The following is a 27,989-nucleotide window of genomic DNA, read 5'->3' as shown; positions in this document are numbered from 1 at the left end:
ACTCCAGTCACTGACAGCAATCAGGGTGTGCGCAGTGCATGATCACTGCAGACGGGGGAGGGGAGGCCGCGTCCGTGTTGTGCTGGAGACGCGTCCTTCCTGCTTCCATGGTAACCGCCTTGTGTTGTAGGCAGGAGATGAGCGGCTGAGATCGGCGCAGGGAATCCTCATCACTACAGACCTGCACCCGGGATCTCTCCACCAGGGATCTCTCCACCAGGGATCTCTCCACCCGGGATCTCTCCACCAGGTATCCTGCCGGCTGTTTGGGCTAGAAAAGGTTTTGCTGCTGCACAACCTCTTGAGAAAAAAGTATCTGGAAATATGTAAGAACTTGGAACACTGTGTAGCTCATGTCTGTGAGTGTATATAAGGGGCACAGGGTGAGGTAGAATTGCTGGGAGCATCGGTTATAATTGGGCCCCTGCTCCTGATGGGGGACACAATCCAGAGGCCACATAGCAGAACAATGGAGTCACTAGATAAGTGACATGGATGAAGATGGGGGTGGCAGTATGGTGACAGCAGGGTGGAGATGGAGGGTTAAACCAGCAGAGGGGCATTTCTGATTGGAGGAGATCTAGTGACTCATGGCGATCTCTTTGGGACACTCCGGATGTGGTGAACGTCGTCCCAATCAAACCTTGTCACTTGTTTCTATTGTTATTGTACATACAGAGAGGTGACCCCAAATCTGTGCTAGGACTCCTGCAATGGGAACATATAGAAAGGTGCAGAGAGGCCTCAGGGTCCAGCTCAGCCCAGTGTACCCCCTGTACCTCTATAACCTCTGCCCCCGCAGAGCCAGAATGTGTTCTCAATACAGAGAGGGGACAAGAGCGGCTGCCAGAGTCATCTACTGGCGGCTTATCTCACGGACAAATCCAACTGCTTAATCCTTCTCTCCCCTGACATCAGGGAACAGCCGGGAGACCCCCATACACACTAGAAATCTGCCGTTCTAGCCGACATTAATCTGATGCGTCCACAATTTTTTAAAACAGTTTAAAGAGGTTTTCTATTTCAATGACATTGATGATGACCTATCGGTAGAAAACGCGATCAGTATATCAGTGGAGGTCTGACGACCTGCACCTCCACCTACGACGCCCTACACCCCCACCTACGATGTCCTGCACCTCCACCTACGACGCCCTACACCCGCACCTACGACGCCCTGCACCTCCACCTACGACACCCTGTTCCTCCACCTGCGACACCCTGCTCCCCCACCTGGAACGCCCTACTCCCCCACCTATGATGCCCTACACTGCCACCTATGACGCCCTGCTCCCCCACCTATGACGCCCTGCACCCTCTACCTGTGACACCCTGCACCCCCTACCTATGACACCATGCACCCCCTACCTATGACACCCTGCGCCCCCTACCTATGACGTCATGCACCCCCTGCCTATGACGCCCTGCACCCCTTACCTATGACGCCCTGCACCCCCTGCCTATGACGCCCTGCACCCCCTACCTATGACGCCATGCACCCCCTACCTCCAACGCCGTGCACTTTCTACCTGTGACACCCTGCTCCCCTACCTATGATGCCCTGCTCCCCCACCTATGACACTCTTCTCCCCCTACCTATGATTCCCTGCACCCCCACCGATCCGCTGTTACCAGATGTAATCCGTATAGTGAGAACAGCACAGCTCTGTGTCTTGATTAGTGGCCACTCCCAGGTCCTGCAGATCAGCTCTGATCCTCTCCCCTGACTCCCCCATACACAGGGACGCTCAGCCGGGCTTGTGGTCTCTATGGCGAGAGCAATCCTTTGCCCATAGAAGAAAAATATCAGTTGATTGAATTCCAACCACCTGAACCTCATGACCCCCCGTCGGGCACAGTTGGGTGGCTCCCATTTAGATTAGTCGGCCAATCCAGCCCAAATCGGCAAGTTCTGCCAACTTTTCTCTAATGTGTACGAGTCCTCATGGATAGGCCATCAATACCAGTCTATATTTGGATACTGAGCATCCAAAAAAACCACTAGCAGACCATATAAAAACAATAAACTTTTATTGATATAGTATAAAATACATTGCATTGTGCGATATTAAACCACCCGCATAAAGATGAAAAAAGAACAGGATTCAAGTAAAGACAGGTGGAATGGCCCAGGGTAAGACTAGAATATCATATCAAAATATAATAAAGTGAACCTATCTGTCTCCTAAAGAGATGTAAAAAAAGGTTATAACCCTTACTATAAATTAACAAACCACAAAATATGGCATGCAAATCGTTGTTGCCTACAGAAAGGTAGAGGATTGTGGCCCACAGTGTAGTTTAAAGAGAGCCACAAGCTTCTAGCATGCAAACAAATACCCCCATGTAATGATGGAACGAGAAGGGACATCACTGTTAAACTATCATGTAACAATGTGCCGCTAACATGTCCCTTCAGCATAATAATGCAGTTAAGGGAACAGACAAAGTATCAGGGGAGACTTACCCATGTAAACACCTAATAATGCAGACCACCACCGAACACCCCGACGCGCGTTTCACACTCACAGGCTTTCTCAAGGGGTCGGGGTGTTTGGTGGTGGTCCGCATTATTAAGTGTTTACATGGGTAACATGGGTTACATTGTGACCTGAATAGCGGCTGATTGTGAAGTTGTCCAAAAAATAAAGTTCTCTACCCCAGATAAAGAGATGGGAGAGGCTGCCCTTATGGGGGGAGGGGTGGCTCCTGGGCCACACTTTCTTCTATCTGGTCTTCGAACCTGCCCTTTATCATCTTATCTCACTAAACAAAAATAGACAAGCAGCAGTGACTATAGTTTATCTAAGTATATTTGGTCTGATTTTCTATTTGTGGGCAGAACCCACTAAGATATATTTTGTGATATCCTATTCCAGTTCTCTATATCTGTGCTACATTACCTTTAATGCGGTTTCTACTTTGTACTAAATATATTAGATTTGTTCCTGGTAAGGATTTATTGGACATCAAAACTTGTGAATTTGCTGTATCCGTAATATATCTGATCTTTTATATCACGACAATAAATTTTAGTTGGTTTAAAAAGAAGAGTTCTCTACCCTGAGCTAGGGCCCTAGTGGTCAGCCCCCTACTTTTACCCCTAAATAAAATAGTATGGAAAGATTAATTTCTCAGCGCATCTATTCTCCCATCAACCACCTTGTTGGTAACAGACACGTTTTTCCTCCATGCCACATGCTTGGCATGGAAGGGACTCCCATTCTAGAGGCCATAGGGGCTCCAGCTTTGGGGTATCGATATTATTTCTTGAGGAGAAAAGATTGGCTTCCTTATGGAAGGGAGACAAGCTTAAAGGGGGTTATCCAGAATTTTTGCTACCACAAGTTTCTTTTTACAAGCTCATGATCACTGCATCCAATCACTGGCCTCAGTGGAGGTCTCTGTATGTATAGCACAAGACTGCTGATGCCAGTCATTGGCTGCAGCGGTCACATGGATGTATGGCTCATGATCATTGCAGCAAAATATCTAGAGACTGGCAATAACCACCAAAGAAGCAGCACTAGAGCGGTGCCTTTAAAAACTAAAGCTGACACATTAGATAGCTGCCGGTCGAACGGGACTGTGTTCTATATGAGAGAGCCGCTAGAAAAATCATCTCCCTGCCGAACAAAAGGATTCACCCACCAGATCCTTACATTCCCAGAAGTAATCTGACAAGGAGCAGTCAGGTGTCCCCATACACATTAGGTGGTCGGCCAATCCCGGCAGGTTCAGACGACTTTTGTCTAATGTGTATGGGGACTGTAGATTATTGTGTAAAAGAAAACAGCAAAGAAAGAATGTTTTTTTTCCTATTCATTTCTGTGTATTTTTCCTTATATAAAGCTCACAAAACCATGAGATAGTGGTAGATTAGAAATGAAGCACTGGTAGGATAATAAATACACCAAATTACTGTCACGGGATACCGTGACAGAGACGGGCAGGAAGACCACAGAGTCTGGTTTCACTTACTCCTGAACTGATTAAAACTGCTTCACCATCCTATTAAACAGTGCAAGTTTTTTTTCCTTGCTGGCAGTGCAAGAGTTAATCAGTTCAGTTGAAGCTCCTGGAGCTCTCCAACTTGGATTGTTTCAGCTGTTCAGTGTTGGCCCCTCCCCTCTGCTATATATGCTCACCATTGGCATAAGGAGTTGGAGGTGAAGTTCGTGTTTGGAGTAGGTGTTTGGAGAGTTGTTCAGGAGATTGTTGTGTGGTTTCACCTTCCTGTACCTTCCCTGTTTAACACTTTGGCCACACACCTTCCTGGATGGGGGAGGGAACAGCTAACGGGTAATATAGGAGCATAGCAAGGTATGTGACCCTGGCGTCTCCACCTTCAGGAGTGCGGGGGACAGGGATAGACGAGGGTGCCCCTAGTTCTAGGGATTGGGTAGGTGCCCACAGTCCCTAGTCACTTTGTGACAATTACTAGATTAGTAAAGTTACCCTCCAGCCTGTGTATACTGTGTGATACCAGTGTCTCATTCTCTATTGTGAATGGTCTTTAATCATTAATATGTCTGTGTGTTGTTAATAGATGAGGACAAGCCTAGCACTGTTATCTCCCCATCACGTCACATATACATGTGTTCTTTATACATTATCTTTTCTTTCCAGTCTCATATCTATATATCAGCTGACAATGGCCCGGCTTGTCCAACTTCCACCAAAGTTTCTGCCTAAGGAATGGAGCCTTGCCAACCAAACCCAGTATGCCAGTGCAGAGGTACAGAGGTCGAGATCTGAAAGGCTAGTGGCCGAAAGTCAGAGACTGGTCGATGAGGTTGAGAAAACAACACAGAAAACGCAAAATGATGTTAACAAGAAACTAGGTATGATTTGTGTGTCAGCTTCTCTGATGGTAAAATCCATCTCCACTCTGAGGTCTGCATTAACATGAAACTGCGTAAAAAGTTGAGTAACTTTGTAAATAGATTTTACTACTTAGAACGGTTATTCGTGGGATAAAAATTATTTTTAAAAGGGCTCAAACTGATAAAAAAAAAATGAAGACATGGTGTTCACAATCACCGATTCCCTTCTGATGCTTACTTTGTTAGGTTAAGTTCTCATGATGAGTATTTGATTTGGCGAGTGTTTGTCACTGCGTGTTTTCACTGTGCACATGTGCTGCCGAAACGCGCTAAAAATGCATGTAATCCACACATGACTGTATCAATAGAGTTTTGTAAAAGCCAAATACCAGGATGTATCAATAACAGAGCAACTTAATATGAAACATGATGGCAAAAAGAGGCAAAAAAGCATCAAAAACACAATAAAAATGCTTGAAAAAAATGCACTAAAAACGCAATGAAAAAAGCATAAGTAATCTACTTTATCTAATACGTGCAGAAATGCTACAGAAAATCTGCAACATCAAAAACTCACCAAATACTCTTTGTGTAAACGTAGCCTTAACTCTGGTCTCCTTTTCCTGGTCCCTTTTTTACACAAAGGCATTTGTGGCCATTTTCAGGGTGTCGCAGCTCATTTTGTCACAACAGTGAATAAGTGTGCGTTTGTACTTGTGTATATGTGGGACAGGTAAAAGAGCGCCTCCTCAAGGCCCAGGAGGGAAAATGCAGGGGGTACAATCGGTTGGCTAGAGTGACAAAATGTAAGCTTGTGGATTGGGTACTTGTGTTAGTGCCCGCAAGGGAGAACAAGTTTGTTACCCAGTGACAGGGACCCTATAAGGTGGTGGAAAAGTAGGGAGAAATCAGCTATAAAGTACACCGACCGGGGAAAAGGAAGCCCTTTTCCATATATTTTAGCAACCTGCTAAAACCCTGGAAGGATAGAGACCCCCTAGAAACCCCTAGCTTGTTAGCCCAGTTAGAAGCTATCGTTCCGGATGTCAAAGTGGCAGGAAATTTGTCACTTTCTCATAGACAACACGGCCAGAAATTGGTACCCAAAAATAGAGGCTCTTGGAGTTACTAGGTCACACTTATGTCATCAAACATGGCTCCAGCTCGGGTCAATGTAAAACCCTGTAGAATTCCTGATGCCAACCTGGAGGTAGTCTCAGAGGAGGCAATACAAAACTAGCCTTGCCCCCTCACAAAGTCAATTTTGGTAAGGTGCCCCCCCTGTAGGCATGGTGAGTTGGCAGATGGTGCCCAGCCCTCGGCTTTGGGCAGTGGGGGAGGGGTATGTAGTAATGCCAAGTAGGCTAGGGTTAAATCCTAGCTGTGCAGGCTTTGATTATTGCGCCCGACTGGCACTGCATATCAACAGGCTAGGTGTTCATCTAAGTCAGTCAGCTCAGTGAAACTGACCAGACTTGATGTGTCTTGATGCTAAAAAGAGCGACAAGCCAGAATCCCTCTCTCCTAGGGATGCCGTGTGCAGAGAGCCGCAAGTATCAGTGGTTGCAATGGATAATAACTGTTTGGTTTGACCAAGCTGGGGCTAGTTCAGCCATGTATGAGTAGCCATGGTCTTTTCTGTTTAGTTAGTGCCTGGACAAGGCTAGGGATTTATGTTTATAAGTTTGCTTTGGTGCTGTACAACCTGTGGAAAGCAATAAAAACTGCAAGTGTTTGGACCAAAACAGCAGTGCCTGTGTGAACTCTACCTAATGCCGACCATAGAGAGTGAAGCCCTACAATAATATACATATGTGTGTGCACGTGCCACAGCGTGTAAATATGTATTTGTGCGTGTACATATTATAAATTCTTATGTGTATATATGTCTAGTTAAACATGGCCTGATCCCCGTCTCCTTTTTAACATGCTATGTCACGCTTGGTGTATGTGTGTCTCCACAGAGCAGAGGCTGGATGAGATCAAGTTTTGGAAGAAGGAGTTGGACAACAAGCTTGAAGACACAGTGAATGATATAGAACAGTTGCTGGCATATAAGACCCGTCTGGAAAAAGCCCTGGAGAGCTGCATGGAGCCTCTGTCCATAGCACAGCAATGTTTATTAGAAAGGTAATTGTAGGAGTGTTTAAAAGGAACCGGTCATTAGATTCATGCTGCCCGAACCATGGACAGCAGAAATCAGAGCCTGGGTGTGGGATTACAGTCAGGTATATTTTACTCTGAAGCGCTGGGGTGTTTTAGAGAACACATACAGTAGTTTTAACAGGAGATACACAGCTAGTCCAGTGACGTCCCCAGCCGACTTATTCCCCACCCTGCTCCAGTTGATTGACAGGTCTCTGGCTATGTATACACAAGGAGAGACTTGTCAATCAACTAAAGTGTGGTAGGTAGACGCTGACTGGGGACATCACTGGACTAGTCAGGTCTCTCCTTATAGTCCCCGGTCAGCTCTTCAAACTATATTTTCTCTGAAACACAGCAGCGTTTCAGAGGATAAAATACCTGGCTGCTGCCAAGCTCTGATTCAAGCTGCACATGTTTCTGGAAGCAGTAATTTTGTTTAAAGTCATTTAATAAGTTATCCTCTGACCTATTGAGATATAAGCTGCAACTACAACCAATTCTAAGAAAGAATGAGGTTAAAGGGGTATTCCCATCTCCAAGATCTTATCCCAATATGTAGTAGGTGTAATAATAATAATATTAGCAAATACCTCCAATAAGATATGTTGTACAGCTTTTTTTAATTGGCTATGTCTCTTTCCTCATGTGCAGGCATTGCAGGACCTTGGGTATCCATGGTTACGTCCACTGATAAAGTCACAGTTAGCTAGCTGCAAGTGGTCGTAACTATGGACACCTAAGGTTCTGTATTGCCTGCACATGAGTGCCACATAAGTGGCATAGCGAATCAAAAATACTATACTGCATTTCTAATTGGAGGTATTTGCTAATATTATTATTACACCCACTACATATTGGGATAGCATCTTGGAGATGGGAATACCCCTTTAATGCTTAAAAGGTTTTTCCACTACTTTTTCTATTGATGGTCTATCCTCAGGATGAGCCATCAGTATCTGATTGGCTGAAAGTTCTCAGATGCAACCAGAACACTGCAGCTCCATCATAATTATAGTGGGTGGATCTGTAGTACCCACATTGTGACCCTGAGGGTACTGTGACAGGCCAGTCACAAAAGAACCAATATGGTTGGACTTCTTGCGACTTGCCTGTCACAATCCCTGAATCCTCGAGGTCACAGTGCATTCGCACCTAGCGGACCTTGGTCACACGGCAAGTGTCGCGGCCAAAAGTTGCTGAGTAGTCGTAGCCTCAATGTGTGCTGGAGTTCATCTTTTCTGGAATTTGGTCAGCGCTCCAGTTTATGGACCAAGGACAGTGTAATTTTGAATGTATCATCTTGTCACATCAGATGATCAATTTAAAGTGTAGTGCTCTTGTAAATTGACAAGGCGACATAATCTAACAATACATTTATTCTGTCCTACAATCATTCTGCTTTGGTCGTCCTGCCAATGCATCTGTCTAACATACTGGTCACCATTTTAGAGAGAAAAGAGTTGGCATAGATCTGGTTCATGATGAAGTGGAACGGGAGCTTATCAAGGAAGTGGAAGTCATCCAGGGAGTGGTGGCTCTACTGCAGAGGACACTGGAGCAGATCACTGAGCAGATCAGGTGAGTGATATCCAAAATAAGAACACAGCAGCATTCTGTAAGGGCCAAGATCTATGCAAACACTAAAAGCATACATTCTAAGCTACATTGTTGCTAAATAAGATGTACTTACAAAAAATGAAGATTCTTAGCTCATAAATTGGCCAATTCATGTGTGCCCATCAACCGCAGCAAGGTGACCTCCCGTCTGATGGGTAACTATCCTTCTTGGGTAACATGCCTCTCTTGGGCTATAAGTCTACAATCTTAAATGGGCAGGTAGAACCCAACACTAATTAAAAGCACCCTTGGGTTGATGGGTGGAGTGCAGAGTCAGAAAAGAAGGCAGTCACAACCTCCAGTGAGGAATTGCAAGAAAACAAAAAACCTGACCAGCACCTCCCAGGAGGTGCTAGTCAGGTTTTTTGTTTTCTTGCAGGTGAGTGATATCACCTTACACAAAGGTGATTCGTTTTTAACTGGCAAAACACTAGAGACTTCAGTCCACTTTGTCAAGGACTTGTTATTCACTTTTGATCTGTGTAGGTTGTTGTTTTTAATGAATCCACAAGGTAAATCGGTTGTTTTATCACAGACATTTATTTATGATGGATGTGGGGGTTCCCCTGACCCCCTTTTTCTTGCTGGTGCTGCTCCTTTGGCAGAAAAGGCAGTCACATGTGTGCAGCTTTCTATTCACATCCATATAAATGAATGAAGAGAGACGCAGATGCCAATCTCTCAGCATCCGCTGCACCAGTCTTAAGCTAAGTGCCCACGATGCAGAAATGCTGCATATTTTTTCCGCTTCTCCCTGGCAGGAAAAACACATGCGGATTTTACATGCGTTTTTCCCGCCAGGTAGAAGCGTTTGTCAAGCGTTTTTGCATGCATTTCTGCATGTGGGTTATCAAGCTCTTTTCCAAGCGATTTTAGCATCACTTGGAAAAGTGCTTGACAACTTGGTCACACTATATAAATCCATGCAACCGGCATAGATTTATATACTGTGACCAAGAAATAGTTTAAAAAAAAAGAATAAGAATGGTGAAAAATAAAAAATAAAGATTATACTTACCTTCCGATGGACCCCGGTATTATCTCCGCTCCGTCCGGTCTATTGTATGGGTCGCGGTGTTGTTTAAGGACCTGCGGTGACGTCATTGAGTCATGTTACAGGTCACGCAACCGCCGACGTCAGCGGTCGCGTGACCTGTCCCATGACTAAATGACGTCATGGCAGGTCCTTCACACCACCGCGAGCCGTTCAAGAGACCGGACGCATCACTAAGGAGACTTGGGGACATCGGAAGGTAAGTATAATCTTTATTTTTTATTTTAAATTCTTTTTTTTTACAGGTTCTATGGTACCCGGGTCCGGAGGAGAGTCTCCTCTTCTCCAAACCTGGGTACCATCCGCACACTGAACCGTGTGATATCCGCATGTGCAGATACAGTGATGCAGATGTAACGCGGCCCAATGCAAGTCAATGGCGGCAATTACGCTGTGTGTCCGCAAAATTAATGGACATGCTGCGTATTTTTCCGCAATGATAATCCGCAGCGGTAATTTCCGCAGCATGTGCACAGCACATGCGGATTATCATTGGGGACCATGGGGCACGTATTACCAAGCGTTTTTTAAGAGTTTTCGCTGCGGAAATTCCACAGCAAAAACGCTTGAAAAACGCATAGTGGGCAAGCAGCCTTAAGGGGCGTCTGCAAAGCCTTGGACCACAGACAGACATCCAGTGCCTGTGATGAAATACACCATTAAAACAGAAAATCACCAAATGATCTCTGCTTTGGTCTGTGAGCTGAGCTAGGCATCTAACTGTGACCTATGTTTGGTTTCCACTTATCTGTCATTTTGCACTAAAGCCTTTTTAAAGCCCCCCTTAACACATTAGATATCGGCTGATATCAATGGCTCCGACCAGTAGTCTAATGTGTATGAGGACCCTGGACAAATGATTGTCGGGGGAGTTAAGGATTCAGTTTGTCAGATATCGGACTGACGATCCTTTTGTCCTCCTGGAGATAAGCCGCTGTCAGACATGTCGGCGGTGGCTCTCTCAAAGAGAACACAGGAGCGCTCGGCTGAGCTTAGGTCCCAGCTATTTGAAGGATCATCACTGGACACATTTATATCAAGACTCAAAATGCATCTGTTCAATTTTATTCGTTTAATGCACTCACCGAATGCATAGGACCAACAGTTCTCTCCTCGATACACAGGAGCACTCACTCTGCCATGTCCTCCTGTGTTGTTTATGAGAGAGCCACTGCCAGACTATGGTGGCAGCTTATCTAGCCAAGAATTAAACTTAGGTTTTATTTTTTTCATTTCTCATCTCCGTTGCAGAGACATTAGCTTGTAAAGTTTAGATTTTAATTTTCACTAAGACGAAGGAGGTGTTAACAAAGATTTGTCTCTGGGGGCGAGAGGAAAAAAACCACACCTCCAGAGAATGTCAAACCTAGCTTTCTCTGTGTGAGACATGTAATGAAACACAACCCTGCTTTCCTCACTGATCTTACTGCCAGTGCCTATAGGGGATTCCAAGTGGGAGTAGAGCAGAGCTGTGTGTCCTTATGAATACACTCCGCAGCTCTCCTCCCTCAGCACTGTCAGTGTGGAAGGAGGGGGAGTAGAGCACAGCTGAAAGTGCTGCGCAAGGAGAGCTGCAGAGGTGTTTGTAATGACACATAGCTCTACTCTACTCTACACTGTAGATGCCAGCAGTGAAATCAGTGAGGAGAGCAGGGCTGTGTGTCATTACATGTCTCATACAGAGAAACCCAGGTCTACTATTCCTCCTGCTTATAATCAGTCAACGTCATGCAGGGGAAAAAAGTACAGACCTCCAGAGACGAATCTCTGCTAACGGCCACTTGGTCTTAGCAAAAAGTTAAAATCTAAGCTTTACAAGCTAATATCTCTGCCAGAGAGATGAGAACTAAAAAAATATGTTTTACTCAGTTCTGCAGCCACTATTCCATCAGGCGATTGGTTTAACATGCTCAGACTGGTTAAAGGTCCTCTTTCAGTCCTCCAAGCTGTTATCATTAAATGGGTTGCATCAATAACATTTTTTTCTCCTTGTGCATGCTGAGCAGGTGATCTCTGGGGCAGCTTCTTAATATAATTAGTTTATCTTCATGGGACAACCTTGTTAGGCTGCGAGGAGCTATGATCAAAGCAGAATATAGATATGGGAAAGATAACACAGTGGGCTTCATGTGTGATAACCCATGTAGATAAGTCAGGACAATTACCCATTGTGACCAGTTAAATCTCTTTTCTTCTTCTGCGATTTGATTGTTTTCTATGCAAACAGCCGACATAACAATTGTTTTCTGAATGCATGCCTGTAGCTATTACCATTATGCACTATGCAATTTTCCTAATCTTCAGTTCTTTATGAATGATAATTGAACATTGATGACGTATGGAATTTCTAATGTTTCCAGGTTGAGTCGTTCAGCTAAATATTCGCTGGAGAAAGATCTAAAAGACAAGTTTGAAGCCTTGAAATTGGACAATCACTGCGGCACATTAACAAACAACACTCCGGACATCAGATATGTTTCCAGTGCAGTAACAGTTCAGGGAAAGTAAGATATGCAGGTGTACGCTTGGTAACATATAGCCACCTATAGCAGGACAGGAATCTCCTATTGTATAGGCAAAGCTGCCTGTGTGACCGGCAATCAGTAATGTAGCAGGCGCAGTTCTCCACCACTAACAACAGAGGAGATCTCATCTCTGACGTCTGCTTGTCCTAATAGAGCGTATGGAAAATAGGCTTGGACAGCCAGTATATTTAAAAGGGTTGTCCAGGCAAAAATAAAACTTTGTTCAGGGGACTGGATATGTAAAAAAAAACCAAATACGGTCATATTCACCTAGCGACACCCACCTGGATCCAGTGCGAGTTGCTCTTTTTTTCTATGCAGAGACTGGAAATGGTGATGTCACCGCTCCACCAGCTACCGGGCCGCTATGGTTTGTGATTGGCTACATCGTCCCCGTGAATTGAACAGTGCCTCATTGTCTTATGGTGTTGTGCTGTTCAAGATCACCTCCATGCTGCAGCCAATCATAGTCCTGCGACCGATGTAACGATGACTTCACCGTTTCCTCTCTCTGTACAGATCACCGAGCGGCCCACGGTGTATCCCAGTGGGTGCCAGTAGGGGAGTATGACTACATTTGTTGTTTTTTACATATTCAGTCTCCTGGGTAATTTTTTGACCCTTCTGGAGGATGGGAACAAAGGATCAGACATTGAAATTCTAAATGCCGACTTTTTTCCCATCATAGGTCAAAATTAAGATACAGTAGGTGGTTGGCCAGTCTAGCTGAAATCAGCAGGTTTGGCCTTTCATAGTCCAATCACGTGTATGACAACATTTAACGCCCCCCCAATAGCCAATTTTTATCTTCGCCCTCTTTTTTTCCTCCCCTTCTTCCAAGAGCCATAACTTATTTTATTTTTTCTGTGACAATAGCCATATGACGGATTGTTTATTGTGTGACAAAAATGAATAACGTACAGTGAAATGGTGGAAAAAAATGCAATTCCACTATCCTGTTATCCACTATTTGTTAAGTGGTGAAAATTTTTTTTTTTTAATTTTATATTAAAAAGATTAACTAGTTTTGCCAGTGTCTGAGATCCGTAACTTTTTTATTTTCTTCTTCAATGAAGCTGTGAGATGGCTTGTTTTTTGTATGGTGAGTTGATATTTTTTATTCATACCATTTGGGTCTTTCATTGCATTTCTTTTCTTCGATGGTTATGGTGACAGAAAAACTTTAATTCCGGCATTTCGATTTTTTTTTCTCTTTACAGTGTCTACTGAACAGTTTAATTAATATTATATTTTGATAGAACATACTTTCATGGACATGGTGATACCAAATAGGTTCATTTTTGCTCTTTTAATTTATAAACTGAAATAGGGGTGGGATTATACCATTATTTTTTATTTTTTTACTTTTTTTTGGGATACTTGAACATGCGATCATTCAATCGCTTGTTCTATATACTGCAATACTGCTACTCAAAATGACCTTCTTCCCATAAGGCAGGACTAAGACAACAACCATGGGGGTCTTCAGCCCATCGGCACCCCGCAAGGGTGCCATATAAATGATGCTGTCAGTGATTGACAGCAATTGTTAGTCAAAGCTAGCTCTGGTCGCTGCTGTTACAGGCAGATGCTTGCTGTGCAGCACAGTTGGCATCTTCTGGGTATGGTGTAAGCTCAGCACCTGAGGCTGCTGTTCCTATTACACTTTCAAACATGATTAAAACTCTATATAACTGCTGATTACTTCTTAAATTTGAAGGTAAATAGCATTATAAAAAGTGAGAGTTTTCCTTTATAGTGTATAACAATATGCAGGTCCATCTAATAAGTTCAGTGCTGGCGGCCACATTCTGAGTAACGCTTCCCACAGCTGGTCCTCTGCACAGTGACCCTCCGCTTACTGTAGAGTAGCCCAAAAAAATACTTTTCTACTATAATTGCTATTTCTATTGGCTGTTCTGCATTTCACAGATCATCACTGTGCAGAGCCTCACTGTGCAGAGCCTCACTGTGCAGAGCATCACTGTGCAGAGGATGTGTGACCAGCAGCTCTCAGCTCATTAGATGGACCTGAAAAAAGTGACCCCACACTATGTAAGTAAATGTCATAACTCCTAATTGGATGTAATATACAGTGGATGTAATATTTATTGGTGGGTCAGTCGCTTTAGCCCCTTAACAATGAGCAACGAACATGTATGGCTTCGTCAGGAGCAGAAAACTAAAGCGGGCTCAGGAGCTGAGCCTGCACCATACCTGGCAGATGATGGCAGTGTTAAGCTATTAAATGCCGCTTTGAATCACTGTTCTGATCGCACATCAGCCAACCAAACATGATAACGGGGTGCTGATGTATTGCCATGACAGTCGGGGACCTGCTGAAGATTCCCGTGCCTGTCATGACGGTGCTCCTATGAACACCAGCTTGTGGATGCGTTCAAAGGAGACCATGATATGTGCTATATAGCAATACTGAAATAGGCAATCAAAGGTTTAAGTTCCACAAGGAAACTAAAAAATACAGTAAAAAATGTTTACAAAAATATTGAAAAAATAAAAAATTCAAATAATTCCACTTTTCCCGCAATTAAAAATAAAGATCTTATTTTTTTTTAACATATTTGATATCGCTGCATCCATAAAAGTCTTTTCTGTGAAAATATTAAATTAATTAAGCCAATTGCTAAAAACTAAAGAGAATTAAAATGAAAACTACCGAATTGTGTTTTTTGGGTTTTTTTTGGTCGCAGCCACTCCGCAAACAGAATGCAATAAAAAGCAATCAGAATGTTGTATCTTCCCAAAAAATGGTATCAATAAAACTGTCAGCTCACCATGCAAAAAACACGCCCTCATACAGCTCCATCGAAATTCAGAATAATTTTCCATTACTTAAGTACTTAAGAATAAAATGATGTTTGGTATCGCCATAATCAAATTGACCTGGAAAATCATATTTCCAAGTCATTTTTACTGCACAGTGAATGTAATAAAAACAAATACCAATTTTTGAAATTTCACCTGACCTTGGAATTATTTTCTTTTTCCATTACATTGTATGGTAAAATGAATGATGTCATTCTAAACTAAAATTCGCCCCACTAAGGTTATGTGCACACGATGCAGAAATGCTCAGGATTTTTTCCTGAGCGTTTCTGCATCTCTCTGGCAGGAAAAAACGCATGCGGATTGTACATGCGGTTTCCTGCCAGGGACATGCGGAAATGAAGCGGTCTTCACTTTCATTTCCGCATGCGGGTTGACAAGCGCTTCCCAAGCGATTTTAGCATCACTTGGAAAGTGCTTGTCAACTTTACATTATATAAATCCATGCAACCGGCATGGATTTATATAGTGTGTGAATGTCAAAAAATAAATATATACTTTACCCTCTGATGGCCCCCGGTGTCCTGCTTCATCGGTCCCGGCTGCCGGCAGTGAAGACTTTAGGACCTTCCGACGTCAGCGTCATGTGACCCGTCACATGACTCTGACGTCAGCGAAGGTCCTTCATTCAACCGCGAAGTGCCCGGGAAGCCAGCAGGACGCAGCGCGGGCCGTCAGAAGGTGAGAATATATATATTTTTTATTTTATTCTTTTTTTTTTAATGGTACCTGGGTCTGGATGAGAGTCCTCTCATCCACACCCGGGTACCATGCGCACATTAGACCGCATGAAAAGCGCATCAACATATACAGTGATGCGGATTCCATGCGGTCTAATGCAAGTCAATGGCGGCAAAAGAGCAGCGTTTCCGCAAAATTAATTGACATGCTGCGGATTTTTGACCGCAGCGTTTACGCTGCAGAAAAATCCGCATCATGGGCACAGCACATGCGGATTTCCATTGGGGAACATTGCTGCCCTTCTACCATGCGTTTTTCATGCGTTTCTGCGGCGTTTACGCAACTGCAAAAACGCCGCGGAAACGCATGAAAAACGCATCGTGTGAACTCAGCCTTAAAACAAGTCCTCATAGGGCTATGTGGGTGAAAATCTAAAAAAAAAGTTATGGCTCTTGAAAGAAGGAGAGCAAAAAACAAAAACACTAAAACATAAAATCAGCATGCCCCCACGAACTTGGGAAAGATTATAAAAATTAGTACTAAATAAAAACACGCATCCCTAGGATTGTAGGTCAGATTTAAAAAAACAAACAACAAATATTCAGAATACTTAGTTGAGCAGGTGGAGTCAAACTGAACTTTTTTGGCCTGGTAACAGGTCCTTATTAAAGGGACCTTTCACCGCTGTCAGCTTATGCTAGGTTAAAATAAGCTCAGGTCCATCACTAAGCATTTTGTAAGAAAAATACATCTAGACTATGTTCATGACAATATTGTCTTGTTCTTATTATTGCTAGCTCAGTAACACCTAAAGAATGGGAAGATTTCAGCAATATTAACATCGAAAAAGCAGAAAAGCAGAGGAACAATGCTGTAGCACTGCGGGCTTTGATTGACAGCATCTTATCTGAAACAGCTTGCGATATGCGCAAGCAGTGTGATACCGTCAATTTTGCCTTGAAGAGACGTGTAGCGGAGACAAAGGACGCAAAAAACAAATTGGAAGTTCACCTGACTAAGGTAAGAATACAGGACAAAAGAAGTAGTACTGTGTATCATACAGTACATACAGTATGTACCACCACTTGCATCATGATAGATCATACTGATGTCAGAGTTACATCCCCTACACTCCCTGGTGTTATGGGCTCACCTGGTGAGGTGGATTGCAGCACAGACCGGAAGTGATGATGCAGCAGAAAAGGACAGTTCAGTGAGGGCCAGGACTAAAGGGTATGCAAGACAGCTGACGAACAAGCGAAGTTAAAAGCACTAGATGTTGCTGGAGGGAAGTCACACTCAGGAACAGTAAAGAAGTACAGTACATGCAGTCCTATACTTGCAAAAGAGATATAGTTAATAGCAGAGATGTATATACAAACAGGAACTTGCAGGGATAGGGTTAATTGCAGGGTAGCAGAAGTATGCAATTTTTATTACATACTTTTTTATTGTTTATGCAATCGGTAACTTGCAGCAGGGCTAGGGTTAACTGCAGGATAGCAGTTATGTATTGGCAAACTAGTAACTTGTTTGCAGAAATGCAGTAGACACATAAATAGCAGAAATGGTAGCTTACTTGCAGACATGTGGTAAACACTTCAAAAACAGAAATGTATTTGACAACTGGTCTTGGTAGCAAAGACTAATGCCCCGGCCCCCATACACTTTAGATGGCCACTGGCCGTCTCTCCTGACTCTCCCATACATGGGAGCACTCGCTCTGCCAAGCACTCCTAAGTCGTCTATGAGAGCGCTGCTGTAGACACTTCTGGCTGCAGTTTATCTCTAGAGAAAAAAGGAACGGCAGTCCAAAATGGGACATTTTGTCTCCTTATTTCCGCCACTAATCATCTGGGACCCCTATACATATTAGACTGTCAACCGAACCCATCTTTATTGGCATGTTTGGCTGACTTTAGTTTAATGCATATGAGCGCCTTAAGATGTGGACAAAATGAGAGCGGGTATGAGAAGTTGGGAATCTAGAATCTTGATTGCAGAATGGTAGGTGTGTACAACGCCTAGATATGTTGAACGGAGCTTGGAAAAAAATCAAGGTAGTAGAATGGAAGTCAGGAGTGCAGAGGAGATAATAAGACTCACAGCTGGACCCAAGACAAGTGTAAGAAGCTAAACTCCTGACAAATACGTAGTAGCTGAGAACTATGCTTTCTAAACACTCAGGCCATGGACAGCTGCCTGAGCCGGCATTAAAGTGCTTAAGGAGGGTGACATTAATGGTGCTATTCCAGACACCAAAGTAACTTGTCATGGACTAGCACAAAGGGATCTGCCAATAAGGGAAGAAAGCAAAACTCAGAGCTGAAGCCAGGACAAGTGAGATACGCCTGATTCCTGCTGCTGTTCCCCCTCTGCTCTCAGGCCAAGAGAAGCAGTGTCTCACTATCTGTTGCTATGTCAGATGCAGGGCTGCCTGGCGGCCACTGTGCTTGCACTCACCTGTTGCTGCCCAGGAAAGATAAAAGAGAAGGTTCATTGATTACAAGAATTGGATAGGTTATCAAAATACCACCCCTATGCTTGGCTCCTGTTAGCACTGGGACGTCACTATGAGGCAGACATAACCCTTGACAGTCAGAGTCGGAGCTCCTGCTTCCAGCTATCTGATAGGAGCTGCTCCTTACTTTCACCTCTGCTGCCCCAAGCGGCAGAAAAAGCAACAATTTTTGTTGACTCTCCATAAATTCGCGGACGGTTGGCACGCTTGACTACATGAGCATCTAGGCTGTAATAAAAATTTATGGATGGTTCCATGAGCCTATATTTTTGAGAATCCAGGTTGTAATAAAGATTGCTTTCATGATCTGCAATGACAGGTCCTTTATATCCATTCTTAATCCTTAAAATCCTTAATTCTTTTAAAAAAAGGTAATGGATGAGATCAGTTCCCAGGAAAAGAATATAGAAAATCTTAAGAAAGCCATTGCAGATAAAGAAGGACCTATCAAAGTGGCTCAGACACGTCTTGAAACCAGAATGCTGAGACCTAATGTGGAGCACTGTCGTGACCCTGTACAATACCGACTTGTCAGTGAAGTCCAGGAGATTGCTACAAATGTTGAAAGGTGGGTGGAACATAAGGATCATCACATATGTAACTTTATCCTAAATATCACATACGTTTGTCATGCATTTTACTTTAGTTCTATTAGATTTAAAGGGGTTGTACATTTATAGAAATATAAGGACAGATTTTTCCTAAACAGCGCCACATCTGTCCACAGGTTGTATATAGTATTGCAGTTAAACCCTATTTACTTCATTGGTGTTCAGCTGAAATACCAGAAACAGCCTGGACAGGTGTGGCGCTGTTTTATGAAGACAGTAGCCATGCTGTTTTGATACTGTACATTCCCTCTTAGTATAATGAATATGAATAATGTGTCTGGTATGTTTAAAAAATGTTGTATTTTTACTTATCAAACCTCCACTGCAGGCAATACTGGAGGTGCACGTTTCCTTCCTGTATAGACAAGACATCAGGTTATGTGCACTTTATGGCTGCTGAAAAGAATAAGAGTCTATTGAAAGTGTCTTAGATGATTAGATGAAGCCACAGTCATGGTCTAAAGTGTTGGTGCCCTTGAAATTGTTCCAGAAAATGAAGTATTTCTCCCAGAAAATTATTGCACATGTTTTTTTATACACATGTTTATTTCCTTTGTGTGTATTGGAACAACACAAAAAAAACAGAGGAAAAAAAGCAAATTGGGACATAATTTCACACAAAACCCCAAATATGGGTCGGTCAACATTGTTGGCATCCTCAACTTAATATTTGGTTTCACACCCTTTGGAATAAATAACTGCAATCAGTCGCTTTCTATACCCATCAACAAGCTTCTTACACCTCTCAACTGGAATTTTGGACCACTCTTCTTTTGTAAACTGCTCCAGGTCTCTCATATGTGAAGGCGCCTTCTCCCAACAGAAATTTTAAGATCTCTCCACAGGTGATCAATGAGATTTAGATCTGGACTCATTGCTGGTCATTTCAAAACTCTCCAGCGCTTTATTTCCATCCATTTGTAGGGGCTTCTTGAAGTATGTTTAAGGCCTAGGACGCAAACCCAGCTTTCTGACACTGGGCACTACATTGCGACCCAAAATCCTTTGATAATCTCCAGATTTCATGATGCCTTACACACAGTCAAGGCACCCAGTGCCAGAGGCAGCAGAACAACCCCAAAACATCTTTGAACCTCCATCGTATATGACTGTAGGTATTGTGTTCTTTTCTTTGTAGGCCTTATTTCGTTTTTGGTAAATGATATGCTTTACCAAAAGGCTCTATCTTGGTCTCATGTGTCCACAAGATGCTTTCCCAGAAGGATTTTGGCTTACTCACGTACATTTTGGCAAACTGCAGTCTAGCTTTTTTATGTCTTTGCCAGCAGTGGGGTCCTCCTGGGTCATGTGAGGAATGCTGGAAAAACAGGCATTCCTCACATGTATTAAAGCTGTCAAACAGTCGCAAATTATGTTCACGGAGCGACGAAAACTTAAAGCCCGAGCACGCTGAAGATAATAGGTGCTCACCCGAGCATGCTCGTAAATATCGAGCAACAAGCATGCTCGATCATCAGTACTTAGGATATAAGCCAGAACCAGAAACTCAATTTGCAGACACTGCAGATTTCATTTGTGCTGACACTGATGCACGCTGAGCCAGCAGGACAGCTTGAATTTCTTTGAAACTTGATTGGGGCTGCTTATTCACCACCAGGACAATCCTGCGTTGCAACATTTCATCAATTTTTCTCTGCCATCCACGTCCAGGGAGATTAGCTACAGTGCCATCGGTTGTAAACTTCTTGATTATGTTGCGCACTGTGGACAAAGGAACATCTCTGGAGATCGACTTGTAACCTTGAGATTGTTGATATTTTTCAAAAATTTTAGTTCTCAAGTCCTCAAGCAGTTCTCTCCTCCTCTTTCTGTTCTCCACTCTTAGGCCACGGCCCCACTATCAGTATTTGGTCAGTATTTTTTCTCAGGAGTGGGAGCCAAAACCAGGAGTGGGTGATAAATGCAGAATTGGTGCACTTGTTTCTATTATACCTTTTCTCTGATTGTTCCTTGCCTGGTTTTGGCTCCCACTCCTGATAAAAAAATGTTGACTGAATACTAATCAAATACTGATAGTGGGGCCGTGGCCTTAGTGTGGCACACACTGACACACAATGCAAAGATTGCGTCAACTTCTCCCCTTTTTATCTAGTTTCTAGTTTCAGGTGTGATTTTCATATTGCCCACACCTGTTACTTGCCACAGGTGAGTTTGAACGAGCATCACATGCTTGAAACAAAGTTGTTTATCCACAATTTTGCAAAGGTGTTTGTGCGGCCCGTTTTTGGGGTTTTGTGTGAAATTATGTCCAATTTGCCTTTTCTTCTCTTTTTCTGTTTTGTTCCAATACACAAAAAGGAAATAAACGTGTATAACAAAACGTGTAATTGAAGTAATTTTCTGGGAGAAATACTTCATTTTCTGGAATGATTTCAAGGGTGTCCATAGTTCAGAAATGAATAAAATGGTGAGAGCTGACAAGAAAGGGCATGTGGCAGTCCGCTCACCTTGGAGGGATGTGCTTGGCCTGAGAAAGAAATCTGTCCAATGTTGAAACGCATAGCCCTTATTCTTTGAATAAATTCTTATGAAGATATTATCTGCCTTTCTGTCATACTCAGCGCGTTTGTCACCCCCTTTCTTATATTTTATTACATTTTTTTTATTTCATTTTGATACTATATATTAGGTGATTATAGCCACTAGTATATGGGCCCTATTCAGGCAAATAAGATCCCTTGGTCTTCTACTTCCCATCGTGGGTCTTGACGTTTCCACATTTTACACATTAATAATGTCTTCATGCTTCTCGCATGAGATGATTATTAGCAAGCGAGAGCTGACAGGTGAGTATGAGCCTCTTTATGGCCTGGGCCTAGATGTCTGACAGCAGCACCACATCTACTAATATTCACTTACCTTACTGCTCTCTCCTAACTTCCCCATACACAGTGGGGAAAATACTTATTTGATACACTGCTGATTTTGGAAGGTTTCCCACCTACAAAGAATGGAGAGGTCTGTAATTTTTATCATAGGTACACTTCAACTGTGAGACAGAATCTAAAAAGAAAAACCAGAAAATTACATTGTATGATTTTTAAATAATTAAAATGCTTTTTATTGCATGAAATAAGTATTTGACCACATACCAACCAGCAAGAATACTGCCTCTCATAGACCTGTTAGTTTTTCTCTAAGAAGCCCTTCTACTCTGCTCTGATTACCTGTATTAATTGCACTTGTTTGAACTCATTTTCTGTATAAAAGACACCTGTCCACACACTCAATCAATCACACTCCAACCGCTCCACTATGGCCAAGACCAAAGAGCTGTCTAAAGACACCAGGGACAAAATTGTAGACCTGCACAAGGCTGGGATATGCTACAGGACAATAGGCTAGCAGCTTGTTGTGCATGTTGAATAGTTATTAGAAAATGGAAGAAACATAAGATGACTGTCCATGTTCCTTGTTCTGGGGCTCCATGCAAGATCTCGTCTTCTGGGGTAAGTGTGATTCTGAGAAAGGTCTGGAATCAGCCCAGAACTACATGAGAGAACCTGGTCAATGACCTGAAGAGAGCTGGGACCACAGTCTCAACATTACTTTTAGTAATACACTACGCCGTCATAGATTAACATCTTGCAGGGCACGTAAAGGCCCCCTGCTCACGCCAGCACATGTCCAGGCCCATTTGAAGTTCAACAATGACCATCTGGATGATCCAGAGGAGGCATGGGAGAAGGTCATGTGGTCAGATGAGACCAAAATATAACTTTTTGGTATCAATTCCACTCGCCGTGTTTGGAGGAAGAAGAAGGATGAGTACAACCCTAAAAACATCATCCCAACCATGAAGCATGGTGGGGGAAACATCATACTTTGGGGTGCTTTTCTGCAAAAGGGGACAGGATGACTGCACTGTATTGAAGGGAGGATGGATTGGTTCATGTATCTCGAGATTTTGGCCAACAAGCTTCTTCCCTCAGTAAGAGCATTGAAGATGGGTCATGGCTGGGTCTTCCAGCATGATAATGACCCGAAACACACAGCCAGGGCAACTAAGGAGTGGCTCTGTAAGAAACATTTCAAGGTCCTGGAGTGGCCTGGCCAGTCCCCAGACCTGAACCCAATAGAAAATCTTTGGAGGGAGCTGAAACTCAATGTTGCCCAGCGACAGCCCCAAAACATGAAAGATCTGGAGGAGATCTGTATGGAGGAGTGGGCCAAAATCCCTGCTGCAGTGCGTGCAAACCTGGTCAAGAACTACAGGAAACATTTACCCTCTGTAATTGCAAACAAAGGTTTCTGTACCAAATATTAAGTTCCGTTTTTCTATTGTATCAAATACTTATTTCATGCAATAAAATGCAAATTAATTATGTAAAAATCATATAATGTGATTTTCTCGATTTTTTTTTAGATTTTGTCTCTCACAGTTGCAGTGTACCTACGATAAAAATTACAGACCTCTCCATTCTTTGTAGGTGGGAAAACTTGCAAAGTCAGCAGTGCATCAAAGACTTATTTTCCCCTCTGTACATGTACATTCCTTTCAGCTGAGAGTACAAATGTTCTTTATGAGGAGAGTGGAGTAAGCCAGTAACAGACTGCTCTGGCAGCGTCCTATCTAGCGGGAGAACAAAAGTATCATATGAATTCAAACTGATGATTTCGGGGAAGAGTTGGGACGCCCCCAAACACATCAGACGGTCAGCTGACCCTGACAAAAGCGTCTGGTTCTGTCAACAACTTCTGGTGCCTTAAAGGGGTTGTCCTGGCTTCCTTTTTGTCAGAGGTGATGCACTCCTAATTGATTGACAATTAAGACCAGTGGCATCGTTACAAACGGTGCGCTCCCGATGCTACTATATGAGGCAGCCTTGTAAGAACGCAGTGGCACTAAATCTGCCCGGGATCAGGAGCTGACCGTGCACTGCAGAGATCCTGCCAGTTTCAGAGCAGCTCTTTAGAAAAGAGCTTGTAAGTGCTGTTCTCCTAGCCCATGAAACACCACAGCTACTAGATTGCAGGGGTGACTGGTAACCTTGATAGTGAGCAGTAAACAAAATGATTAAAAATCCCTCTGTTCTTACAGGGAATCTGTCACCAGGTTTTTGGTACTCCATCTGAGAATAGCATGATGTAGAGACAGAGACTCTGATTCCAGCAATGTGTCACTGTAGTTTTGATAAAATCATAGTTTTATCTGCTGCAGATCTACCATTTCTCTCAATACTGAGGTATGAATAACCCGCCCACACCACAGATTGGCAGGTTTGTGTGTACACTGTGCATAGGCAGAAAGCTGCCAATCAGTGGTGGGGATGGGGTTCTACAGAGCTCATCAATATCGTTTTCTTTGCATAATATGGAAGTAGATTGCCAGGCCTTTCTTCCGCGCAGTAATGTGGCACCCATGAAGGAGCCTCACTGAATCAGTGTTGTATGTTGTCAATACACACCGCCCCATCGCAACGTCCTGCTGGTGCTGAGCAGTATGCTTATTCTGACACCTCAGTTAAAACCTATCCGCCTGGGGTGACCCAGATGGCAAAATGCATTGCCGATGGCATAGCTGTCAACATCACTGATGCACATAAATGCAAAATACACACAACAACTACACAATACAGACAAATACCCAAAACGGACATTAAATACACAATACTGACAGAAGCACACATCAATCGTACTGTCAAGATAACGGCAGAGAAGACCCTGGTGGACCTATCTAAGCTGGCACAAGATCGATCTTCCTACAGAGCATTCATCCATCAAGATTAAGCTGAAGGTCGTTAAATAAATAATAATAAACATGAATATCGAGGACTACCTAGCAGGAGGTTTACTAGTCCTCTAGTGATAAGCTCCTGCTGATAAAACAGTGATTTTTATCAAAAGTACAGCAAGCAGCCCAGTAAGTGACACATAGTGAACTACAGCTGTGTCGGCGCCTCCTAACACATTTAATAGAGAAAAAACAATGGTGCATTTAGTTGCATCTTCTTTGCCACAAAAAAAGGGACACGCCCTTAATGCACTTCCAGGTTAATTTGCATGTGGCTTTAAAGAGGACCTGTCACCAGGTGAAAAGTGGTCAGTTTTTGCTCTTATTTTATTCCCGCTGCTCCTGAGTATTCAGTTATTTTTATTTTATTTTTTGTTTAAATCTGTCATATGATTCCAGACAGAGATAGATTTTTATGGTCGTTACAAAGGGGGCGTGGCTCACAGGATAATTATGCAGCACAGCATCAAGACACGCCCCCAGATAATTGTGAGCCACGCCTCTTTTGTAAGACCATAAAAATTAGCAGCAAGTGTAAAAGACCCAAATCTCTGGAACAAAATGGCGGATTATAAAAAAAAACAAAACGGTATACTCAGGACAGCAGCGGGAATACAGACCTAGCAAAAACTGTCCACTTTTCACCTGGGACAGCTCTGCCTTAAAGCTTCATTTCTCTGCACTGGCACATCGGATTCCTATAAAACAAGAAACATTTTTATTGTTGCACTAGGACCATTCCAACCATACCACTAGTTTAGTAGTGAAAGTGACAGGTTCCCTCTAATAGAGGACCCCTCTCTCTGTATTAGGGCTGGCTGACCCTGGTGTATAAATAATGGGTCCCATTCTCATCCAGGAGAGTGGGATGATTTGTTTCCTCTCTTATCATCTGTATATAATCCATTTTTTTCCTCAGCAGCTATAAATCTTTTAAAGCACCATTTACAGTTTCCTGTGCTACAGAAAAATGTATCTGTAAATATCGGATACCATACTGGGGGTCCGTATGATATCCGTTTTTTTTTTCTCACACCCATTAGATTTCGGAGTGAAATCGCAGCATGCTGCGATTTTTTTTTTTTTTTTCTCATGCCAAATATAGCTGAGAAAAAAACAAAACGTAGATCTGCCCTGCCTCAATGAATAACATTAGTGAAAAAATCGGATTGCACTTGACCGAGTTACACGCCAGTGTGAGCGAGGCCTTAGACTCATTATGATTTTCTTTTGTTTTTCAGACTACGAGAGGCTCTGAATCAGGCAGAAGCCGAGCTGAAAGGCTTGATCCGTAAGCAGCTGTCTCTAGAGGAGGAGATCCAAGTGAAGGAAAACACTCTGTACATCGATGAAGTGATCTGTATGCAGATGAGAGAAGCCATCTCAATTAACAACTTCTAAATTCCTGCAGGAAATAGTACATTGAAATGTGTGACTTCTCACCGCTCCGGCGTTCTTCCAAGTTCTCTATGGGAAAAAAAAAAACATATAAAAATGAAAAATACTTTGTGTCATATACATTATTTATTCACCCACACAATACTCCATTCAGACCTGTATACGATTCCTTCATTCTATAATCGCCTGATCAGAGAAGAATAGCAATGAAGATGGTGTAAACTTTTTAAAGGGATTGTCTGTTTTTTTATTTTTTTTTTATTTATAAAAATGGGAACTAAAATGCATTGATAACATAAACATTAAAACCCATCCACTGCTCGATCAGTCCTGCAGCAATGAAATCACTTCATTCATATGACCACTGCAGTCAATCATTGCCCTCAGCAATGACAAACCTGCAAAATTATGGCTCTCAGTATTCTAGGGCGAAAAAAATTAAGAAAAAAAAAAGTTATATCCTTAAAAGGGATTTCTGTTAATATTTTACTTTAATAGTTCAAAGGGTTAAAACTACCAAATAGGTTTGCTCACCAGCTCTTGTACCAGTGTCGCTGCTCCGCCACTGCGCCTGCTTATTACGATTAGCTGCAGTGATTGAAGAGCTACAGCGCATGTTACCGCTGCAGCCAATCAGTGAACTCAGTACCTTGTGCCGTCTACATTTGTCACAGTCCATAAATGAGGATATCTGTAAAGCATTGCAGACTATGAGGGCGCTTTATACGTAAAAGAAAATAAGAAAAAGGGACAAGCTCAGATATTGAAATGAACCAGTCAGCCCCCTTCAAGAAATGCCCTCCTGTGTTGTGTACAGCCGGGAAGTGGAGCAGATATTGTCCCAACAAGGCACCTTTCCTAATTAAAGACAATGTGTAGCGAATTATTTTTTTATATAACAATTATATAATTGTGGCACCCCAGGGGTCTGGTTTCCACAGTAATGTAATGTTATGTCTGAGAGCAGGTGGGAGGTCCTTTGGTCAGGGATCCTGTGCATGCCACACCTCCTGCCCAGTCTTGGGAGGGGAAGAACTTCCCCTATATAAACCTAGGGCTGAGGCAGGGTTAGTCAGTCAAGGAGAGTAGAGACAAGAAGCAGTCACAGGAAGAAACAGCAGAAGCTCAGTGGGAGCAATACTACTACAAGTCAGGGGCTGGCAGCTGCAGAGCTCGCCCTGACTGAGAAGCTTTCTCACCGGACCCGGCGTCCGAGGCTGTGGGGACTAACTCCTACCCAGCAGCAGAAGCCGACCGGCAGGGGATTTCAGGTCCTCAGGCCCAGAAAGGGCACGGTCACACGCGTGGGACCAGCACCGCCATCGTGGAGCGGAAGCCATTAGAAGGCCCCGAGTCACCGGCCATACGGGTGAGCACCACACGGTACACTCAGGGACGTGAGCTACTTATATCCGCTTCTAGCAAGGTAGCCAGAAGAGTACAGTCAGTTTGGGAGGCCTACAACTCCGCCTGGCCAGGGGAGATCCCATCTGCTCAAGGACTGACCAGGCCCCGTTCGCTAGCAAGTACTCCGGGAGGGTCTATCGTTGTTACCAGTAAAGACCCTGAATTACACCGCACCGTCTCTGAGTGGTTCCTGCTACCCCCATTTTCCACGTCGGCTGCCCTGAGGCCATACCCCTCCCGTTGGGGGTTATACTATCACGCTGCACAATTCTACACCGGCCTCAGCGGTCTGCCCTGCAGCGGCAGCTCCATAGCTGCAAATCAACGGGTGGCGTAGTCGACACTCAAATAACATCTATCAAGACTGCCACACATCGAGTTTGACTCCCTGGGCACGGACCGGGTCCCCGCCACTCGGAGACTACAACCCTCATCTGATCCGGTTCCGGGTAAGCCCCGTGCGCGAGACGCTGCGCAACACAGCAGGCCCAGGGGCGCGTCAACTTTGGCGTAGTCGGCAGGATCTCGTGCCCGCAACCACCGGGTACTGCGTGCCTGAAAAAGAGACTTTTCAAACTTACCTGTGGTGAAGATTCCCG

The 27,989-nt window shown here is 43.5% G+C and overlaps 1 protein-coding gene across 2 annotated transcripts; it reads left to right on the top strand.

Moving 5' to 3' along the window:
- Positions 1-83: 83 nt before the first annotated feature.
- On the top strand, positions 84-26,089 carry TEKT1 (tektin 1). Of its 2 annotated transcripts, none has more exons than XM_073667634.1 (8): positions 84-326; positions 4,630-4,844; positions 6,791-6,956; positions 8,424-8,552; positions 12,006-12,149; positions 16,496-16,718; positions 18,591-18,787; positions 25,827-26,089. In XM_073667634.1, the coding sequence occupies exons 2-8, from the start codon at positions 4,655-4,657 to the stop codon at positions 25,984-25,986; spliced, it is 1,209 nt and encodes a 402-aa protein (XP_073523735.1). In that variant the 5' UTR covers positions 84-326; positions 4,630-4,654; the 3' UTR covers positions 25,987-26,089. The 2 variants fall into 2 exon arrangements, with proteins under 2 accessions (XP_073523735.1, XP_073523734.1); XM_073667633.1 differs by having other exon boundaries at positions 85-250.
- The last annotated feature ends 1,900 nt before the right edge of the window (positions 26,090-27,989 follow it).

The sequence above is a fragment of the Phyllobates terribilis genome, unplaced genomic scaffold, assembly GCF_046119375.1.
Source record: "Phyllobates terribilis strain yellow unplaced genomic scaffold, ASM4611937v1 Scaffold_2__4_contigs__length_985480577, whole genome shotgun sequence".
Classification (NCBI taxonomy): Eukaryota; Metazoa; Chordata; class Amphibia; order Anura; family Dendrobatidae; genus Phyllobates; species Phyllobates terribilis.
Note: the sequence above shows the minus strand (reverse complement) of the source record. Positions and strands in the feature narration are given on the sequence as shown.

Bases quoted from the DNA above. Each gene is read 5' to 3' on its own strand.
- TEKT1 (XM_073667634.1), top strand. From the start codon at position 4,655: ATGGCCCGGCTTGTCCAACTTCCACCAAAGTTTCTGCCTAAGGAATGG. The intron at 16,719-18,590 runs GTAAGAATACAG...TTTTAAAAAAAG, and splicing joins TGGAAGTTCACCTGACTAAG to GTAATGGATGAGATCAGTTC. The intron at 18,788-25,826 runs GTGGGTGGAACA...TTTGTTTTTCAG, and splicing joins ATTGCTACAAATGTTGAAAG to ACTACGAGAGGCTCTGAATC.